Below are 22,960 nucleotides of genomic sequence, written 5' to 3' on the forward strand. Positions count from 1 at the left end.
TAGTTTTCTATATTTAAATCTGCTAACCTGTAAGTCTCTTGTCAACCTGTTTCCAGCTGTAGCAGGCAGCTGTTTTTAGCTAAAAACCCTACATCATCTGTACATCGCCAAAGGCAGACAGACAAAGTTAAGTACCAGCTGTGTTCGGATGGGACAGAGAATACAGTGAGCCTGAAGTCTCATCAGAAAGCACTGGGACAACTAGGGGGAAAAAACAGCAGCAAGTGAGAAGCTTGTATATAAAGAAGGCCCTGGCAGTGATTCTTCGAGAACCCTTGTTAAACCATAAAGAAGTAATAAAATAAAACCAAATCTGGTGTGAGAGCTGAGGGACAATGACGCCTAGTTTCAGGGACTCCTCCAGCTAAACAAGGACCAATGTGATGTACTGGTCAAAATGATCACAATGGAACAGTAACAGCCTCAGGGAAAGATTTTTTTCTAAAACACAGTTACACGTTAAATATTGGACTTTGATTTACCAGGCAAACTCAAACTCTTTGTCTGCTGGCCAACCACTGTATACCATAACTTTTTATTAGGTGGTAAAATGTTGGTGTTGTGTTGTCAGTTTCCTGCACTACCCCCATGTGAAAATTAATAACTCACCTTAAAAAAGAATTAACTGCAGTGGTGGAAAGTAACTAAGTACATTCACTCTTAAGTACAGTACTGTACTTAATGAGGTCCCTGTACAGATAGAATGCACTCACGGGCCACTTTATTAGGTACACCTGTACAGTTGTATGCGCTGCAGTGCAACACGTCCACCTTAACATTTGTGTTTATTAATAATAATAATAATAAAGTGGCCAGTGAGTGTATGTTCATACTTCAACCTTTGAGTTCACCACACTGTAGAGGCAAAGATTGTATATTTTACTGCATGTCATTTCATTACTAACTTTAGTTACTAGTTACTTTTCATAATCGGATGAGTAAAACAACATATACAGTGGGTACGGAAAGTATTCAGACCCCCTTAAAATTTTCACTCTTTGTTATATTGCAGCCATATGCTAAAATCATTTAAGTTCCTTTTTTCCCTCATTAATGTACACACAGCACCCCATATTGACAGAAAAACACAGAATTTTTGACATTTTTGCAGATTTATTAAAAAAGAAAAACTGAAATATCACATGGTCATAAGTATTCAGACCCTCTGACAACAACACAGGGACACCCTCCTGTCACAGACATAAGTATGGGAGCGAAGGTCAGACATCCTCCCATTTCTTCCTCCAGCACTTCATGAATGAAATCCCTCCCTGCTGAGCGGTGAGTCCCGGATATCGTTTAGATTAAGTCTGCAGTCCTCCATGTATTCTCACTTGTGTTTGTTTTATAATTGATTTATTCATCCACTTTTCTTTCAATAATAAACTATTTAATGTGCAATTCCTGTGAGTTCCTGTGATGAAAGATTCATACTGTCGATTTTTAGTTTTCACCTACACTTTAAAAGTCTTCATCTGAAAGCACTGGTTTGGTTGGCGCAGTAAAAACAACATTTTCCTGTCTGGTTTTCTAATATAAAATATGAAGAATATTTAATTTGACTGATGAGGGTCATTATTATAAAGATAGTGTTTTTGTTTGTTTGGTAAGTACATGTTAAGTACATCTTGTCAGTCAGAATGAAATATCCTGATGTAGAGTACTTTGAAAAGTGCACTCATATGTCATCATAAACCACATTATTATGATTTACCATTTAGATTCATTCTGAAGATGTTAGATATTACCAGGCATCTGAGGAAAAGTACAACCGGGTCATGTACAAACAAATGTTTTCTTTTTCACAGATTTGACACCACATAAAAAAGAAGACAGTTAAAAAAAGGGGAAGTGGCAAATTTACTGAATCTCAAAACTCAAAACTGCTTTGTGTGGTCACACAGCTTTCTCCTTCCCATTTTTATTCAACCACCAAACCTACAACTGCTTTTAAGAGAAGCACATTAAATCACATTTTTGACCATCTTTCCCACATTTTCACACCGACTCATCTATCTGGGTGAAACAGACCAAAATGCCACTGAAGCAAAATGACATGTTAAACATGACGACCAACGTTTACCATCCAACCTGACAGCACTGGAGAGGATCTGCAAGGAGGAATGGCAGAGTATCCCCAAATGCAGGTGTGAAAAACTTGTTGCATCATTCCCAAAAAGACTCATGGCTGTATTAGCTCAAAAGGGTGCTTCTACTAAATACTGAGCAAAGGGTCTGAATACTTATGACCATGTGATATTTCAGTTTTTCTTTTTTAATAAATCTGCAAAAATGTCAAACATTCTGTTTTCTGTCAATATGGGGTGCTGTGTGTACATTAATGAGGGAAAAAAAGGAACTTAAATGATTTTAGCATATGGCTGCAATATAACAGTGAAAAATTTAAGGGGGTCTGAATACTTTTCGTACCCACTGTAGTATCATAAGAGTTTTCCTGATCCCTGGGGGTAAATCCACAAGCTACCCAGCAGTAAGTAAAGTACTTCAAATTATAAGTGTATAAAGTAGCTCCACCTTTACCAGCTGTAACATTAAAGTGATGAGCATTACAACGTATCAGTAATTATAATCCAATAACATCATATACATTACTGTCAAATGTGCAGTACTGAGGTGTACTACATGTTTGACATTTATCACAGTGACTGTTTTTGATCTCGGACTAATGGCACCACAACTGTACATAAATCTGTTTTGATGTTATTGGTAAAACATATTAACATTGGTAATACAGTATAGCAAACACATATGGTCAGATTATGTAGTTAGCTATGTAAAATACATCATATTCTCACAACAATACTGACATAATTGAATATATTCTGAGATACACTAATTTACAGTAGGTGTTAGTATACAAAAATATATGACAAGTATATTTATGAAAAAGAAGCTTTTGCACATTTGTAAAATAGGATAAATACTTTTAGCAAAATATGAACACAATAAATTCATCCTAAGTACAGAGTGACCACATCACTGGTTTTGTCACATAACACCAGTGCTGGTGTGGTTTGAGCAAATACAATGGGCCTGCGATCTGTAGAGAAGTGACACATTTTTAGCAAACTGTCTAAGACTTAGAATTACACTTAAAAATATATGTTTGTGTGCAGAATAGCTGATGTGCTTCACGTTTAATCGGAACTATTTTAGTCATCCGTGATACCTGTGACCAAGCAAAGTCAGTTTGTGGTGCATTTAGAATACATTTGAAGATACAGGTAGAAGAAGTATTCAAAACGACAATCTGATTTTCATAGTGGATCCTCTGTGAGAAAGTGTCTGATTTTATACACATTGAGATGTCACACTGGTGTTTCCCTCTGGTGGCAGCATCCTGCACTGCAGTCTGTGCTGGTTATTCTGGACCAGGTGCTGGAATGTGGCTTCATAGTCTTTGGCTCTTGGGAGTGAGGTTGTAGTAGAGGGGATTTCTTTAGCTCCTCACTCATATTGCTGCGATTTAGGGTGAAAAGTTGGCCCCAGTCCATATTCTCTATTGAACAGTTGGAGTCTGTTTTACTTTTTATGCGAGCCAATCATGACCTTTGAGACAAAGTTGACGATAGCGCTCGCTGGTTGCTCGGGGTCGTGCTCAGCAAAGAGATGGCACATATTTTCAGTCTCACTCTGAGATTTCCTGGCCACAAAACCAAAGATCCTGGAAGAAGCAGAGGAAGAGCAAGACAGAACCAGTTTCAGTACATCTGACATACTGCGAAGTATAGTAAGTAAACAGGTAGCGAGAGGTTCTGTTTATGGCTCTGACTTTAGGCCACATGTCACCCAAAATCAAATATCAACACACTGCAGGAGGGAAATGTGGCAGTTACAAGTTTTGATTTTTCTTTTTCATAAAAAATGTTTTCATGGCAGAAAAAAACATCAAAATACTAAAAAGTATCTGCTGGAAAATATGATGTGCCAAAGTCAGTAGGCTGTTTATGTGTAAACACTGTACATATATTATCAACATTTAACATCTTCTGCTGTTATTTACTGTATGTATGGTTTTACTATGTTTACTGAGCACATGTTTTCCTTATGTCATTGTGAGGCCGTGGCCTCAGTTTGGCTGCCATACGCTGAACAGTGAACATAGTGTAATTCACTCAGAAGGTTGAACAGATTCAGATTAAGGGAGCAAATTCAGTACTGGAATCAGGTTGAATAAAACACTAAAAGTCAAAAAACAATCAATTGCTGTTTGAAAAGAGATGCATTTCTGTCACTTGTCCCTTCTAGTAAGTCAGTTTCCCTGTGTATTAGACAAGTCCTATTTAAAGTTAAAAGTTTACTGTTTAAAATGAAGACATGAATTAGTATTATCTCTTTAAAAACATAACTGTGACCCTAGAGTTTTTTGCCAGTGCCAATAAAGTCAGTACAGTCTGAGTGCCATGCACTGCTTATTTTCTTTTTCTGGTGATTAGCCCCTCTGCTAATCCGGCATTGGTGTTACTTAGTGCTTTTATTGTTTTAATGATTCCTCTCTTCCTGAGACCTCAGGCTATATACAGTATTTTATGCATGTTAATCAAGACACAGTTCACATAAAGACAGAAAAGGAAAAGTACGCACAATGCACTGATGAAAACAAATAAAAGGATGAAGAGCACTGAAGGGAGAAGATGATAAAAACTCACTTTGCAGTGGAACCGCTGTCTCTCGTCCATCTGTGTGGTCAGAATGGCGTTAACAAGTTATCACTGGCCATCAAATTTACATGTGTTACATTTAATAACAGCGTCGCCTGTTTCCTCTGATTATAACACAAAACCTCATCATGCAAACAACATCCTCAGGATTTTGTCTGGACTAGAATGTAAATAAAATTTTAGTCGAGTTCTGCCATCATCATACATCATATGAATTCTGCCTCCCTGCTTGACATTTTGTGGTATTTTGCAACTAATGGAGTCTTGTTTGAAAATACAGGTTTTAATGTGAATAACTGAATCTAAATTCTCACTTATTGTCACACAAGGAACAAATGTGTTTTCTCAGACAATCACTGTCCCGCTATGATACACACATAGAAACAAAGTCAGCAAATGTATTTCAACCACTCCTCCATTCTTCAAGAGTTTGGTCTTTTTAAGAATAATATTTTTCGCTGTATATGCCAGCTTATTAGTTAATAAGCAGAACAGTCTGTCACTGTGCACTTTTATGTGGATCTTCAGTTTTGCATTAGAATAAACCAATAAATGGCTTGTTCAACTGCAGTGGGGGGTGTTCTTCTAGTGCTGTCTGTTACAATAAATAAGAATGTTTTCAGCAGTGTTGTGGCACTTTATGTACTCACTTCCTGCCCTGTGGGTCCAGCGAACAAAATATAACTGTGCTGACAGCGTAGTGTCTCCTGAAGAACAGCCTGCAAGAACAAAAAGATTTTAAAAAGAGTCACACCTGAATCTCTGTGTGTGTGTGTTTGTTCTGCAGATGTAAAACACACTTCCTCTGGTTGTCAGTGAGCGTGATTCCCTGTGCTGACACTTTGAAGTGGACGACGGTGGAGGGCGGTGGAGGGTCCATGGAGAGTGTCACCGTGGTTGCCTTCTGAACCGCCTGGTGTCCTGTCAGAGACTCCAGCTCCACGGAGCCCAGGTACCACACGTTACACGCTACACAGCGACGCACACAAGTGTTAGCTACTGATTTATTCACTGAAGCAACTCAGGTGTATTTTGTAGTGTGACACAAACTTAATTAAAGCTTCATCAAATGCTGGGTGAACTGATGATACATTAATATTCTCTGCGCCCACACACACAAGTCAAACAAATTCACAGATTTGAGTACATATGGTGTCTGCGTCTGTGTACCTGCTCCCTGTTTGAGGAGTTCGGCTGCTGAGTTTGTTGCTGTTTGTGCAGAAGAGTCATTCACCTCCTCCACTGGGTCTGCACGCAAACACAGAAACACAGAAGCACTGATGAGTTCGCTGCCTGAGAACGCACAAATTGTTCACATGCACTGTCCAGTTGCATGCAGATATTTTGTACCAGGCATGCACACACTTGGATGTTAGATATTTTTTCAAACCAGCAGAAGTGATTCAAATTACAAATAATCTGTTTTCATTTTGAAAAGTTTCTTTGTTGTAATTTGTGCATAAATAACATAAACAGCATAAGCAGGAAAACAGGGACTTCTCAGGACTTCTCCACTGAAGCTGCCTTAAAGTATAGAAATCTCCCAAGTGGCCTGTGGGGCTGAAACCTGATTCACATATTTTAACCCACTGTAAAGGGTTCACCGTCCTGCTTAGAAATATGTGTATACTAACAAGAAAAGTTTGCACAAGCAGTGTGCAGGTCCAGCTCTTTACGGACTTCTGATTCAGGCTGTTTTCATTTCTTACACCAAAATACTATAATCTCTCAGTTTTCTGTCATTTCTTAAAATATTGCTTATAACAAAACGATCTAAAATTAACACTGAAGAATAATGTAAAGAATTAATATTTTCTGTTGAGAAAATTAGAAGCTGATGATCTTACCAAGTCTGTGGCAGCTTAGTGACAATTTATGATACTTCAGTGACTTCAGAAGGATGTCTGGCAGTGTTTAGGTTTGATAGACATTGGTTTAAGAAAAACAGCACTGTATCAATGTGTTGCACATGTACAAGCACACACACTTTACCTCTGTCAGGCAGGATGAGTTTACAGGACAGAGCCAGAGGGGTGATGGAGTGTTGACACACCAGAGCTGTGAGACTTCCTGTCAGGAAAAGAATAGGTCAAATCACACTTTACAGAGACCTGTCAACCAGACTGACAAACATATCGGTGTAACAGTAACAGAGATACTGTAGCTGTACCTGATTGTAATGACCTCTAGGGGGTAGCAGAGGAAAATCCTGATTGGATCCACCCAATTACAGATGACTGGGAGAAAGTGAGCTGCTTACTGGGCTTACTGGACTGACTTATGGTGCTGAAGACAGCACTTTAAAATGTCAGCTCTGTTTAAATCTAGTACTTTATTGTGCCAAGGCCACTGCCATGCAGCTCGTGGTTTGGTGGATAGTACTGCAGCTAATACTTCAGTTTCCCTCTGCTAAGTTTCAGAGGGAAATATTTTACTTTTCTTTTTCCTGGTTAAATAACTTTAAGTAGGTACCAAAATATAAATTAACAGCTTCATTTAAATCCAAGTAGCTACTCGCTGGTAATTTATTTTCTGTTGGAAACTGTTAGAATTCAATATCAGAGCTGGTAGCATACCACTCAGTTAGTGTCAACACAGTATTTTACTTTGGCATGTTGAAACAGTTTGTCATCCAAATGTATGACAGGTAAGTCCGGGTAATAATAAAAGAATGTCTGACAACGGTATATCTCTGTAATATCCTGTAAGACAACAGAAATGTACCAACCCATAATAGTTGTAGTACTCATACCTAACAGGAGTACTTCACAGCAGATTTTTGCTTCAATGTGATGAAGTATCTTGATTTGTCAGTTTATTAGCCAGAAAGTGACTAGAAAATGCACAATATCATGATCATCAATGTCACATTATAAAAGAAAATATACATGAGATTTTATCAGGAGGCCTTTCTCGGATGATTCTAAACATGAGAAAGGATAGAGGACACACTGAGCACAGCGAGAGCATCCTCACCAAAGTACGGCTCATTGGGGCAGCCTTTAAGACGAACTCCTTTCGGCGTGCACTCTATCAGGAAATGTCTCACCAGCTCAGTGGACAGGTCTCCAGCTGCAGACACACACAGGTCATGGTTCAGTACGCAGGTACTCAATAGAGCTACACATGCAGATGGAAGTATTCTAATTTTGGTGCAAAAACATACAGTATGTGTACAAAATAGTCTGTGTATTATACAGTATATATATAGTGTGTATTATAATGCCCCTTTTAAAATACCACTAAAGTGATGTATATTTTCTACAAATAGTTATACAGACTAACACAGCTGTAGTGCGCTCCCACAGCACAAGCTAAAACCTACCTTTCTTACTGTGTTGTAACACAGATGGAGGGGGCGTGGCCACCTTCATGGCCAATCCGTATGCCCCACGAAATGAATGACTGTCTCTGACAATGAAGGAGCCCGGCTCTTTGTCCTTTAGCACTGCAATGGCTGTTTAGTAGGTGAACAGTGGGAGGAACAAAGATAAGTTCAAGTTGGGTCATGTTCGCACTGTATATGGAGGGAAACCTGCTCACAGGAGGCTGTTAGGCTCCCCTGTCCAAGACCAATGTTTACCTTGGTCTCTGGAAATATCGGGCTTGTACCAGAACTTGGAAGTGTCCTGAACAAACTTCACTGTGTCCTGCTTGCTCCCAAAGTCTGCAAGATACAAATGGAAGCTTTATGTTTGCTCACGTAAGTATGACAAGGAAGCAGAGATAAAAATACAGTGAGACTGGTTAAAGGGCCAGTACACCCAAATCCCAAAAACAGTTTATTGCTCAACCCTAGTGATTTACAGCAGTATGTAGCCAATGCAGATAGTTTGCTGCCAACAAAATACAATTAAAGCACTGCAAAAGTATTAAAATGGAACAACTTGTATTTCTAGAACCATGGTTACAGTTACTCATTATTTAATATGTTTAAAATATAACAACAAATATTCTTGAATATTATAACTTTTGCTCAGTTGCTCAGTGTTTTTGTAATATGGGTTAGCTGACCCTTTATAAGAGAGACTGATGGAACAAATGAATATATTAATGCCACATAAACCCCAAACTATCTGGGACAGTATACCTGCTCCGGGTGATGAGGCCCCACTGAGTCCTCTAAGGGGGTCGGGGGTCATGGGGGAAGAGAAAGAGATGCTGACACTACTGCCACTGTGAGGGCTGGAAAATCCGCTTAGAGAGGGTGAGCGTGAGCTGAGCTCTACCCCCTCTCCCCCTCTCCTCTTCTCAGGCAGCAGTGGAGCGAGGCCCCCATCACCTCTGAGGTTCAGACTCCCAAGGCCATCCATGGCCTCTAGCAGGCTGTGATCCAAGCTGCCATTACCCACCAGCAGCGAAGTTAAGTCTGTGCTGTCTGCCTCCCCGCAGACCCTCCGGCCTCCACCGAGGCCTTTTGGAACCCCCAGGGGAGAACTGTGGGCATCGGGAGTGCTGAAGGAGAGAGGAGGTGAAGGCTGGGGGGGATACGGGGAGTTCAGGGAGTTTGGAGTCCGGTCATGCCATGCTGGAGGAGGGGTGGAGCTGCAGAGAGAGAGAATGGGTTAAAGGTGGAAATAAAAACATAAAAGTGTCAACTCTAGGTCTAGTGTATAACACAATAAATAATACATTTCATAGCAGAATGTTGTCAAGCACCTGCTTTACTTTAAAATGATGGCTTGATAGCATTTTCTTTTTCGAAAATCATCAACTCACTGCAAAAGGTTTCCTCTTATCAAGTCAGATTAGTCTATAATTTGGTCCTGAAAGTCATAAACTGGTTTCAAAAGTTTTCTAAAGTTTAATTTTCCTTGATTCTAGTGCAGCAACTTGTTTTATGGGTAGGCGACAGTGGTGCAGTGGGTAGAGCAGTTGTCTCTTATCCAGAAGGTTGAAGGTTTCGAATCTCAGTGCCTGCAGTCCACATGTTGAAGTGTCCTTGGGCAAGACACTGAGCCCCCAGTGGTTAGAGCCATTGGTTGCATTGGGGCCACAGATGGCTGCCATCGGTTCTGTACCAGAAACAAACTCCTTGTGTGTAACATACTTGGCCAATAAAGGTGATTATCCTTATTCTTGTTTCATCAGAAAGAAAAACATGTTATTTTAAACCTTTATTTAACCAGGTAATGTTCCATTTGTCAAGGAAGACCTGGGGATGATTTCAGAAAGACATTTTAGACTGGTCTGTAGAGTCAGACCAGTGGAAATGTTGCTGTTAGATGAGTTTAATGCAAGTTAGACAGTTTTAGAACTAGAACTAAACAGCTTCCGGCTACAGGCCAGTTTCAGATCTCAGATCGCAACTCTCACTAAGAGATGTCTAAAGTGAAACCCCTGAATGAGAAAGTCCAAACTTTTGACTGGTATTGTAAACTGTACACTATTGTCTCAGCACTAGGAGACAGGTGTGCATGTGTGTTTACCTGTCTGTGTGTGGGAGGGGGCTTCCCGATGACACCGAGCACATGGAGCCAAAGGCCCTCTGACAGGAAGCAGGAGTGACTGACATGTCTGATCTGAACAGCTCTCCCTCTGTGGAGCTGCTGCCGTGATTCATACTGTCCAGGAAACTCCGGGACTCTGAAAAGAAAAAAGAAGAAAGTCACTCCTCTTTTACTACATGTAAAGAGCCATAAAGCAACTGTAAAAATTCCCCAAATGAGAGACATATAAGCTGCAATAACTGCCAACCTAACTGCAGTTTCACTGAATGCTGCTCCTGTTTGCCTTGCTTGAGGCCCTGCCTTTGTTTGGATTGTACAGTAGAACCATCAGGGTGTAACAGCAAAGCAGAAACACACCTGTCATTTCTGACAGAAACTAGGCAACTTCTTTAAATGTCTTCAGGGAATAATTGCTGGAGCAGTATCAGCAGCGAGTAAAATATTTTATCAATAGGAAAAATGTAGAATATTTCCAGGTCCCAGTGTTATCTGGTGTCAGCTTCTTGTGTGTACGATCAGAGTGGTTTCAGTATACTTAGGTGATATTTCTTTAAACAAATGTATTAATTAGGGAGTTTTAGATGTGCGTGACCTTCAGACAGAGCTTCCAGCTACCACCAGTCTTTACGCTGTTTCCCAGCATGCAAAGCTTACATTCTAGACCTGGAACAACCTGCTCCGACAGCACTCACCTTCACCATCATCATGCCTTTTAAAGCACATTTGAAGTTAAATTTAAGCGAAGCACAGACTGGAGGCGTACAATAGACGCAAGGGTTTGTGATGTTGAGGGGCATTTCAGACATCCCAACACAACATCCTGACATTCTTACAACACAATGTGACATTCAGCAAACACCAGGGCGCACACAGGCCTGTGAAGTACGATGAGTCACAGTGAACAGAGTCAATCATTATAAAGAGCTCCTTGTTCAGCTGCCCCCCCCACCTCCCTTACCCTTTATCCATCCATCCCACCCCTCCCCTCTTCCGCTCCTTCCCTCCATTCAAGCTCCCGCTCTGGCCTCAACCAACCGCTTTGTCTGTGATCATATTGGACGAGCGACATCATCTTGAGTGGACTCTTATAATCACACTTGTGTCGCTAATGAACGCACAAGTGTGTGCATGATGCAACAGCAACATACACATTCTATTCACATACATTTCATTATGCTACCTGAAAGTTTGATCAGCATAGATAGAGCCAGCAAAGTTCCATGTTCTGTTGAAAGACAGATTCACATTATCACTTGATTCTTGATAAAATGATCAGCTGCTCATTTGTTAAGGAGTTCGAGACACTTGAATACAATGTTGACACGTTGTACTGTAGGTAGGTCCTATCAGTACTAGTTAATGTTGTGGTTTTGCTCACATGGTACATACTGTATTCATATATATAAATACACATAATGTATCTGAGCACTTCTCCACCACTGTTGAAAGGGCTCTGAAGGTATTAGCATAACCCTCCCACAGCAGAAGGCTTCCCACACACCATTATGTATGGTGTATCACATGTCTGTAGGAGTGAACTTACTGGCAGCTGCTTTGGGCTGGACTCACTGAAACATACTGAGACTTAATGTTTTGAATGTTTAGAGTCTGGTCCACTTCAGTTTTCCTTCTACATTTCAGGGAGGCCACTTTTATTTAATGGCTGAAGTTACATTGCAGATTCAATGTTTTACATATAAAACAGTGCTGACAGGAGAAGCTAGTGATTATCCTGAAATCAGACAGCTGCATTTCACAAAGTTTCACACTAATTCATGGTTTTCCAGTCTATGGTGTTAAAACCAACATGTTACACATTACTTTTCAGACAGCTTAGTGCCTTCTGATATACAGTATACACCAAACACAGGCAGTTGATCCTCAGCTTAAACTCTTAGAGGTCAAGAGCCAAGAGCAGGTTTTATTGTATGCCCCTAATTACTAACAAAGAAGTTTACGTGTAGTTGTACACAACTCAGAAAACAAAGATAATGCAAGGCTCTAGTTGTTGTTATTGATTTATAGAAACAAACATACCAAGAGTAGCAGGATTCCTCAAACATTCCCACAGTCACTGTCACTTTTTCTCTCTCGGGATGATTCCCAGAGAGCAGCCGTGCTTTGTCTCCCTGTTCCCACGGCAGACTCCCCTCGCTGCGGTTTGTCACGTCTGCTGCTCCACATCTCGTCCCAGCTCCTCCAGTTAATTACAGAACAGCCCAAACTGTGGCAACACCACCTGACCTCTGACCTGAGAGCAGACTCGGCTATGCAAGGCTTCCCTGCTTGTTATTATACCCTAAAGCACCTTTCATCTCCTGCATCCATTCTGCCCAGGATCCATAGCTACTCGCTTAAAGCTAGACACAAATTAATAAAGAGCGCCAGAGAGATGCAGAGAGAGAATGTTACAGGCTCTGTGTGAAACAGATATGGAGACAGAAGCAGCTGCGAAATGTTCCCCAAATTTGCAAAATAAGTTGTGGATTATCTTTCCCCTTCAAAACTAGAGTCTCTTTAGTATACCTCTAGTACATTGGGTATCGAACCCAAGTTCGAAAACAAGTTTTCTTTGTTCTCCATTAGTGAGGATTAATTCTATATGTGCATTCATTCATCACAAACATGTAATTAAGGCAATAGAAAAAAACACATCTACATGGCAGTTTTACCATCTGTGCTGTTACATTTTACTCACTACCTGAAAGCACTTTCCCACTTTTTCTATTTTTCAGTTTTCTCCGCATTTATGCAGCACAAAGCTTCTTCAGTTTAGGTCGAACCTGCAAAACTGATTCTAAATGGCACAGGCCCATATGGGCACGGCTGCCAGCCTCCACCAGCCAGCCCTGATCAGTGACAGTGATGAGGCGGAACATGTGTGCATACCTTCATGCTTGGTACAGACATGAATTCCATTAACCAATAAAACCACAGTGAGGTTATGTGGAGCCGATATCTCCCTTCAGACCACGCTGGCTGTTGCATAAGCAGGATGGTATGAAAGGCAGCAAACAAAAACAGAGAAGAAGAAATTCAGAGAGATGAAACCATAAAGCTGCCACATGTCCAGTGCAGCTGCAGAGCTCCTGCGGTTTCTCTGACAAAGAAAAGCTTTTCTTTGTCTCTCTTTGTCATCCACTCACGCATTCAGACATTTACTCGCCTGTAGCCTGCCTGCACCCACAACAGTGCACACACTGATGCAGTTATACAGGACAACAGTATGTTTGCAGACTCCCTGCTGTACACCAGAGGAATGTGAGTGTGAGCACTTTGTATCCACACACACAGGGACTGAGGCTGACAGGTCTGAAGGTCTGTGGGATGTTACATCTGTTAACAGTGAGAGCAGGCTGCAGCTTCCCAGAGCAAAGTCTGAGGAGAAACAACAAGGAGCAGGAAGACGTCTGCTCTGATCCTGAAACTCACTGAGGCTCCACATTGTTATAATAATAATAATCTGACTTCTCTGTGGGCTTGCCACATTACAAGTATTTATTTAATCTGTTGTTGAAATGTATTAATTAATGGAGCTTTAAGAATAATTGGGGATTTTCTGCCAGTGGACATGCAGCTCTCTCCTTGGTTTCACTTGGCACTACATCAGAATGTGATCAGCTGTCTGACTCAAGCCTCTCGTCCTCAGTAAAAATCAATCAGCCCTATCCCTGCGCTATTCAGAAGCTCTGCATGTCTGAGCAGAGCATTTTTCCATTGAGGACAAACAGTAGTCATCTGTAAATCAGATGCCTCTGTGCTCTGTTGGGGTTTGGACCAACAGCTTTATCTACTCAGAGGAGAGGCCAAATTATGAGCCAGGGAGTGAAGAAAAACAAGAGCACAAGTGGAGAAAGAGAGTGAAGGGCATCAGCAATAACCAGAGCGTTCTACCAGACTGATACATTTACTTTAATCAGCTAAAGCTAGCTTCAGACTGGGGCCTGCATTTTGTACAGTTTGTCCCAATGAGGTAGGTAAGCTCAGTCAGAGCCACTGCTATGGTTTCACTCACACAGTTTGACCTGTGGTGAACCAACAGCAGTAAACAAAAAATCACCGCTTTTTCACTGATCAGTGTACTAATGTGCTGACAATATGATGTTCAGGTCTCCTCAAGCTGAAGATGAATATCAGTGTTTCATGTATTAGGGAAGTCTGCAAAAATGTCCCAGATATTTGATCTTATTGCCTCAGACTTGACCCATCTGGAGAAGTGATCATGGATTTTTCTCCTGTGGTGTGTCCATACACAGTTCAAATATGCCCCTGTGCAGCAGGCAGCTCTGTCTCACTTGCTGGTATGGATAGAAGTTGACAAACAAGTCTTAGCTGATTGTTTGTAAGAGATTTTTGACCTAACAGTTTGGTTTGGTTCCCATGGCTACGTTATGACATGCTTCAAATAGAAATGCAGTAATTTCAAAGCTGTTGAAACAACAGCGAAACAGTGTATAACCTCCCAGTTTTAACCTTAAAGCTCAGACCAAATCACTGGCACAGAAATCAACACCATCTGAAGGCAGATCAGAAGCAATGTCACAGTGACTCCAATCACCGACATTCCTGAATGTGCTGGAAGATTTATAATGATCCACAGTATTGAGATATACTGAGATCGTGACCATCATAGAAATGTGTCAAGCTCATACAGTGCACCCCTCTGTGTGTCTGGCTTGGGACACCGGTTCATGTATGTGGGCCGTTTGGTTCATAGTATTGAGCTCTATTAAAAAAAAATCATGAAACCGTGTCTCAAACAATGCAGAACGATAACGCAAATAATCCAACAAACTCTGTCTAATGTGTGACTTTATGCATTTCAGACACATTTCAGACTTTATGCATGTCTTTCAGTTTGAATTTGGTTGATCTTGCATAACAAGTGGCATCTGAAAAGCCCATAAGACATATTTCTTAATTCATATTTACTCTTATTAGCTGCACCTGTAGGAGCAAACACAGTGCTATCATCGGTCTAAACTAAACAGCATGCTGCCAGTTTCTCCTGCAGAGAAGATGAGAGACTCATTAAAGACTCTGTGCTCCTCTAAATTCACGCTGCTGTTATAACTTCACCTGTACCAGGCACCATTACATCATCACGTTTGCATGTGCAACAGCTGATGTTCTGGTTCTTTGACAACACAGAACACTTGTTGATTAAAGCTCTGGGGGAAAAAATCCCTGTTTCCCTTTTGGTGGCCTCTGCTCACTCAGCTGGCCTCCTGTCCACTGTGTTGTCAACATTTTCCATCCTTGTTGCTCTTTATCCTTCACTTCCTGCAGTCATACATTTCTCACACAGCACTTGTCAATAACTTTGTCCCATAGAAAAATCATCAGTTCTCTCCAAACTTGCACGTGGACACTAGTGTTTCCAACCTGCAGAAAACCCTGTCAGAAATTCCTGTTCTGTTTAGGGCTGCGACAATTTCATAATCGATTCATCTGCCAGTTATTTCCTCTATTAATCCCTATTTGTTTGGTCTGTAATGTGTCATATACCCGTTGTACACTGGAAATTAACTGGAAACAACCAATTGAAAATGAAATGAAAACGGTGTCTAAGTGTGTTCTTTATAATTGGTGCCAATTGTTAAGAAATTATTAAGAAAATCCCCGGTGTTGCTAAGTTTGCTAAGACTCGGGCCCAAGGGCTAAAGTGCTGAGCAGCAAATCCTCACAAATGAGGAACTACAACTAGAGAATGTCTGAAATTTAGGTTTGATAAACGTTAAACAATCAATTAGCAAAAGCTTTTGATTATGCTTCTAAGAGACTGTCTCAGCTCTTATTCTACTGTTGAGCATAATTATAATCTAAGTATACAAGCTGAAGAATTTCACTTATTATTTGTGGCATAGAACAAAAATTCAATGGCCAAGTTGTTGCTGTATTTTATTGTTCCACTTTCAGCAAATGTGGAAAATATGTGCTGGACCTCCAAAGATCTTTGTTTATGAAACTGCTGCAAAAGCTTGAAACTTGTGGCTCAGCAACATGTTGTTTTATGGTATATGGCATCTCTGGCAGATGTGGGAAATCTCCAAAGCAATAAGCACCCCAACAAAAACAAGAATCTTCAAAGACCATTTCAGTTCAATCCAGGTCAGTAGTGCAGGAAAAAGGGGGAAAACGGCCTCCCTTGGTTAACCACCAATACATCAGCCTTATGTGGCTGCACGATGGAGGCCAAAATAGCCGTTGACAGAATGAGATCATGAACACAGCAGTGGAACAAATCACCTCACCATCCTACCAAGTGTGAGATGTCGGAGGCTCTGCAGGCACTGCTGTCCAGAGCATTAGATCAACAGCACAAGCATGTATTTTCATGCATAAAAAGGGAGAGAGGTGAGAGGAAACACGTAAAAGGCATCTGATTCCAGAAGCTGCAAAATACCAGAGACCTAGAGGAGAGAGGAAAAGTGTTTGTGTGCATGTATGCCCTCCTTAAAATTCCCGGGAGGGATGGAGGGAGAGATAACACTGCCTAAACAAGAGAAAGGATGAGCAGACGCCAGTGGAAAATGCCTGGTGAGAGAGGGGAAAGAATAAAGAAAATAAAGAGAGAAGAAAAGGTGTTAAACTGCTCAGAGAGATGGAGATGAAGTCATGAGTTTTGTTGGACTGTAGACGTGCACACACACACTCCTCCAGTGTTTATGGCACATGCTCACCATGCACATACATACCGAGAGACGCGGTCATGCTGGTGACACTCTCAGAAGTATCCTGAAACTAGCCGGTTTCCTGTTTACCCCAACGCTTAGGATCCCTCCTTCACCTTCCTACTCCAAAGTCTGTTTCTGGTTCGCGCTGCCTCCCAGCGTGAATGAAACTCTCCCTGTTACTCTCTCTCTTTCACTTGTGTCTGCTAAAAAGCAATCTGAGCTCCATTCGCTGAAGCTTTTTTTTCAGGGGCTGGGTCATTTCGCAGCCATGCCCAGTTCTTTTCGTCCCCCACATGGAAAAATAAGCTCCCTGTTTGTTCCTGGCTTCTTGTGACACCGCTCAGCTTCTGGGTTTGTATAGACAGAGGGACAGAAAGAAGGAGGGAGGGGAAACAGAGAGGTAGAGAATTCCCCCCTCCTCTACTCCATCCTTGTCTACATACCCTCCCTCCCTCTTCTTCCTATCACTGACCACTGAGCATTGTTTCTGCTGGGCCACTGCGAGCACTTTCACCCAATCAGAGCAGATTCCAGTGGGGTCAGAGGTCACATGTGGCCTTTTATGGACCACGGAGAGAGGGAGGAGGTGGTTGATGGCGATGTGGCGATGGTGTCTCGGGGTTTCTATAGCCTCTCTGTCAGGGCATGTGTCTGCTCCCACCATCTGCTCGTCACAGAGACAAAGGCATGCAGACACACTGACTGAGTCTCCTGCCATGTGTCTAATCTTAGCACATCATAAATTACACCATAAAGCTCTTGATTAAATTGCGTTGACTTTACTTTTGCTTCAGTGGAAGCATATGTCACGTGCACCTTTTTCACCTCTGTCTCACTGCAAATGAACTGGAATGGACTTCAGCGCTGTCTCGTTCATCAGCTTAGAGGTTCCATCCTTTGTTTTAGAAAAACATTAGTATCCTTTAACAGAATACTCTGTATTTTTCTTATTAACACTAAATCCAATCAAAATGCCAAAACCAACAATGTTAGTTCAACTCTGTCCTCCTGGTCCTGGCTCTCAGATCCAGTGATACATTTTTAAAAACATAAACAAACTGTTTCAATTTTAAAAGAAGGCACAGTGGTTTTGTAAAACAGCTGGGCACTGATGTCTTTAAAAACATTACTCAAGGGAAATGAAATATTGAATTTGTTAAAGCCAGTTAAGCCACATTTGGTTCTGTAGCGAGTATTTGTGGCAGCAGGACAGTGCATGTGGCACTAACAGAGGAACGTATCACCCAGTGCAACACACACCATACTGTACTTTTCAGTATAATTACTGTTAGTCAGAAAATGTTAGCAACTTAGTTTTAGTGGAAAGTGCTGTTGTGAAGACTGAATCTCTCTCTGTATACCATTCATTTAGAAGTTTAAAATCCCAAACCTTAAGTCAACCGTATGTATTTGAGTTGAAATCATAGACATAATTACAGTGTTTGTCTTAGTGAATAAATAAGCTTCCAGCCCTTTTCTTTATGATAGAGTCTAAAGACTGACCACAGCATCATTATACAACCTGTTTGGGATCCACAATGGCACTTCAAATCTCTTTCATTCATCATGAACAACCAGTCACATCATCGGAAGGAAGGAGAGGCTTCCCTGAGTTCGCTGTCCTCTCTGCCACTTCGTGTATTTTCCCTTGACCTTTGACCCTTGAGGTTCAAACAGTCAAGTGTTTGTCTATCTTGACTAAACCTCAGCTCAAAACAACATCTGCATCCCTTAGCTGAAACCTGCTTCTTCGCCCTGAGAACTTCTGTATCAGTTTTTAATTTCATTCAACCACAAGTACACAAAGGCAGTGTACTTGTGGTTTCCCAAAAATTATGTAAAATTTACACATAACTCAAATAATCTGTTTTTGAAATCCACCACGCTAGCTGTTTCCTCCTGCTTCCAGACTTTATGCTAGGCTAACTGCTTAGCTAGGCTAATTGCTATCTGACTCCTGGCTCCAAATTAACATACAGACGTGAGAGTGATATACCAAAATTGTATTTTTAATAAACTAAAAACAGTTCCCTTTTCTACCCAATGCAGCATAGACTTAATCCTGACCAACCAGTTTTACCTTTCTGACCTCAATAACAACATCAGCATCTCAATCCTTTATATCTGCAAATAGCTGCAGAAGCTCACACAAACACTGGCACATATTGCTACAGTCCCAGCATTCCCAGTATGATCAGCCTGGTGATAGCACAGTGGGAACTCTGCAGGAGAGAGGACTGTTGTTTTGAAGTTGTAATTACTCCCCACATTGAAGTAGCCTCGGGTCAAACTCTGAATACAGTAATGACTGTGAACATTAAATAAAAATGATTGGAATGGGGAATGAGACAGCTCGGTCCCAGTGTGGCAAACTGTTTCGCCGACCACCTCTGCCTTTAACGTGAGAAACAGGAAACTCTTTCTAAGAGCAAGAGACATTCTATGTCCTTTGTTGATTCTTCTGTCAAGCAGAAAGAAAGAATCAGGTGTTTTCCAAACACTAATTTGTCTTTTACAGGTCTCTCTGCTCTGACAGACATGTTGACCATACTTTATTTGGGATAGACTGCACTTACCAGTAGGCTAAAGGGTGCATCATTGATATGTACAAATACGTGACCTCTAGTGTGGTTAGTTATGACACAAACAACAATCACATCCATGCTGTATAAAGAGGAACAAAGTCTGTGTAGCTAGGAGGTTGGAGTGCATGGGTGGGGTGACAACACACAGGACTTTGAAGCAGGAGACAGCAGCTTGTTTTCCATATCAAACTGAGTCAATCTTTATGTCATTATTTTAACCCAGTATCTTTCTCCAGAACTAACCAAGTTAGCACAAACCTCATATGCTCCATGTTTATTACCGTAACTATGATGATGAAGGTCTGGCACATGACACTGCCCTACTGACCTTACTGGAAGGTGAAGTGGTCCCCCTTAACAAATGAAATTGGCTATTGAATGGTGTGATAAGATTTGTGCTCACACAAAATCTTGAACCCCAGACTCAGATGTTGCCTCGTGGTCAGACTCACTCTTGGCTTGTTTTGGTAATGGCTCTGCGGGTGCTACTGCATTTTTCATGAATGAATCAATCCAGTGTGTAATACTGACACACATTATATAGCCAGCAGTGGGACACCAAGCCGCTGTGCTGCTGCATGAGCAGAAAGTCAGTGACTGTACACACTGGACATACGAGTAGACAGTGAAGAAGTGAACTGAGCAGCTCTCCTGGGCGTTGTTATAGTGTTTGTTGGTTAAAACACTGGAACCACTACAGATTCAGGTTCACCACAGCTGGTGCTCTTCTGGATGGAACAATGTTTTACAACTAGCTTTCACCCCTTTCACGTACATGTATCATTTCAGGCCTACTGTATTGTCATCATCTCTGTTTCCATCATTAACTTTCCACCTCATAAATATAATTTACATTACCACACCATATGTGGCCTTGGCTTCCTCACATGAGAGCCGCTGAGATCAAATATGAGACTCAATCACTGAGACACACTGCAGTAAATTTCTTCTGCAGCTGTGTGCGACACCGCTCCTCAGGCAGGATGCCCCAACAACAAAAGACCCTCCCCTCTCCTCCTGCCCCCTCCCAGAACAGGACGCGAGTCGACATCCTGCCAGCAGTGGGCTCTTCCTCTGCTATCGCCAAGTATTATTAGCCGACATCCAGTATCAGCTGTCTTGCACAGCCCTGATAGGACATATACATGGATTTTTTAAAAATTCTTCCAGCCATAAACCCAAAACTAATGAGCACACAGGTCCAGAAACATCTGTCTCCCTCTAACCAGACAGAACTTCTCAAAAACAGAGCCACATATCCAGTCAAAGAAACAAAGTACAGGCCAGGTGCATGTTTGTATGCAGGTGTTTGGTGTGTTATGCCAGGAGAACCCTGTGCAGCAATCAGGAGCTTGAGTGTTTGGGTTTGGGTATACTCCAAGTCACACACACATTTATATGGTAACTTGGGAAAGCGTACCTTGAGCCCAGCTGTGCTGTTCCCACCGCTCACCAGTCCTGAGCTGAGAGCCCTCAGAGAAAAGTTTCACTGGGAAAAGAAGGAAGACGCTGATGAGATTTCAAATTCAGACACACCGACAGCCAGACGAGTCTACTGTGATGTTATCTCTTACCATAGGGCGTTGGAGGAGACACTGGGAAAGCTGGAGTTTGTGGAACAATGTCAGAGCTGTCGGCATGTCTCTGATAGTCCCCGCTGCTGGTTTTGTACATATACCCATGCTTTCAAATAGAACAACAAAATACAACAGGTAAGAAAAGAACAAGGGAGGAATGTTGAGAACATGACTTTTTTCAAAGCCTAATGAAAGTGACAAGTCCACACACGTGCATACCAGCAGGGATCAGCCATATTAATGAATAGAAAATTCTTTAAAAACAAAGAAAGAGAGGCAGCAGATCGGTGGATTTAGACCATCATAATTTCAGCAGGGGACCCTCAGCTCAGTGTTATTGTTTTCATTTACGCAATTCAGTAAAACAAAGGTGATAAAAGTTTAGGGAGTCGGGAGTTGAACCCAAACTAATCTGGTACAATCTGATCAGAGCCTGTCCAAACAGTTTCAGGTTCAAGCCAACACAAAGGCCAAACACAGCACCCCCTCATACTGTCGTCCTCCTATTGTGTCACTCAGCACAATCCTGGTGCTTTTCCCTCTGAGTTTGGCCTCTGGTTTACATGCTACCTGGCAGATACTGGTTACTGATTACTGTTTGTGTGTTGACTACTTGTCATAATTTATAGACTACATGGCATGGCTACACAACGTTTACTCACAAGGGAGGCTCTTTTTTACATTGTTATATTCCTGGATGGGTTATGAGACAGTGGGCACCTGTGCACAGACATGTAAAAGGCCCTCACCTCTCAGACATTTCTAGGAGGAAGACTCACAGACAGGAACCGTTTGTACTAAGTTTGTGCCTTTTTGTAGTTGTTTTTAGACATTTGTGTTACTTTTTCCCGTTTTGCATCTTTTTGTAGAGATTTTGCATCTGCTTTTACTTGTTTTGCATCTATGTTCAAATGGCTTTGTGTCTGTGGTTATTCTGTGTCTCTTTTTGTTGTTTGTCATAGTTTTTGTTGTTGTTAGGCTGTCTTTGTGATCTTTTCTGTCTGTTTTGTGTCTCTTTTAAGTGTTTTTTTTATCTCTTCATAGTTGTTTTGCATCTACTTTATTTTGTTTTCTGGCTTTTTGCACTCATTCTGTAATCACTGATTGACTTTTCAGTGGAAAGGTTAACATTCCTGTCATGGTTCTCTGGTCATTGGGCCCCCGACCCCTTAAGCCCCTGGGCCTGTGCCCAGTACGCCCATTCAAATACCATCCAATTGGATCCAAACACTTCTTCCACCACTGGTGTTTACCTGAGATGATGAGAAGGAGGGACTGTAGACTGGGGAGCCCGTGGACTGAGGTCCACCCCCTCTCCATCGCGGGCTATGGAGACCAGTGTAGCCTGGTACGTCGCTGACCTGCTTCTGCTCCTTCCACCCTGATCAGGAGCAGAGAGATAAAGTGAGGGGTGAGGGTGGGGCTGGCAGGAGCGTGGAAGGTAGAATAGAGACCCAGATAGTCAGACAGATTATGATCTGAAATGTGTTCCTCTATGAAGTTAAATATCCACAGCATCTGTTCTGTTATGTCTATTCTTGTATAGAACCTAGCATTAAACAGTACTGGTGCTTATTCTGACCAGATGCCAACTTGGCAATAAAAGGTGATGACAGTGACTGGTGTCTGGCCTGTTTGTGCCAGACAAAGGCTTATTTCAGTTTGTGTATCAGCAGTGTGTAGCTGCTATCATCAGCACAAAGACTGTGTGACTAAGTAAGCAGATGGTGGAACACCACGGCATCTTGTTGGAAAAAAATCTGTTGGAACAACCAGTCATTCACTTTTCAGATGTGAGTAGATTATCACCCGTGGGCTACAGCTCACCCACACTCTAGAATCTGCATTATACAGACACTAAGTCACACGTGAATATGGATATCACTTCTTTATCTAATACTAATGCAATAACAAATTGATAAGAAACATATTTGAGCCCTCGGGTTGTTGTTGCTGAATGCATCGTTATCGTTATCGTGCTTGTCATAT

At 41.6% G+C, this 22,960-nt stretch overlaps 1 protein-coding gene across 1 annotated transcript in view; it reads right to left on the reverse strand.

Moving 5' to 3' along the window:
• Positions 1-2,383: 2,383 nt before the first annotated feature.
• The window catches only part of tns3.2 (tensin 3, tandem duplicate 2), a 41,095-nt gene continuing 20,518 nt past the window's right edge, over positions 2,384-22,960 (reverse strand). The window contains exons 15-28 of the mRNA XM_020601929.1: positions 22,225-22,352; positions 20,969-21,077; positions 20,815-20,883; positions 10,112-10,268; positions 8,773-9,227; positions 8,266-8,349; positions 8,008-8,139; positions 7,659-7,754; positions 6,675-6,752; positions 5,853-5,930; positions 5,483-5,651; positions 5,333-5,401; positions 4,671-4,700; positions 2,384-3,685 (exon numbers count right to left, since the gene is read on the reverse strand). Coding sequence (XP_020457585.1) covers positions 3,544-3,685; positions 4,671-4,700; positions 5,333-5,401; positions 5,483-5,651; positions 5,853-5,930; positions 6,675-6,752; positions 7,659-7,754; positions 8,008-8,139; positions 8,266-8,349; positions 8,773-9,227; positions 10,112-10,268; positions 20,815-20,883; positions 20,969-21,077; positions 22,225-22,352 — 1,796 coding nt within the window. The 3' untranslated portion in view covers positions 2,384-3,543. The remainder of the gene's footprint in view (positions 3,686-4,670; positions 4,701-5,332; positions 5,402-5,482; positions 5,652-5,852; positions 5,931-6,674; positions 6,753-7,658; positions 7,755-8,007; positions 8,140-8,265; positions 8,350-8,772; positions 9,228-10,111; positions 10,269-20,814; positions 20,884-20,968; positions 21,078-22,224; positions 22,353-22,960) is intronic.

The sequence above is a fragment of the Monopterus albus genome, unplaced genomic scaffold, assembly GCF_001952655.1.
Source record: "Monopterus albus unplaced genomic scaffold, M_albus_1.0 scaffold53.1, whole genome shotgun sequence".
In the NCBI taxonomy this organism is placed as follows: Eukaryota; Metazoa; Chordata; class Actinopteri; order Synbranchiformes; family Synbranchidae; genus Monopterus; species Monopterus albus.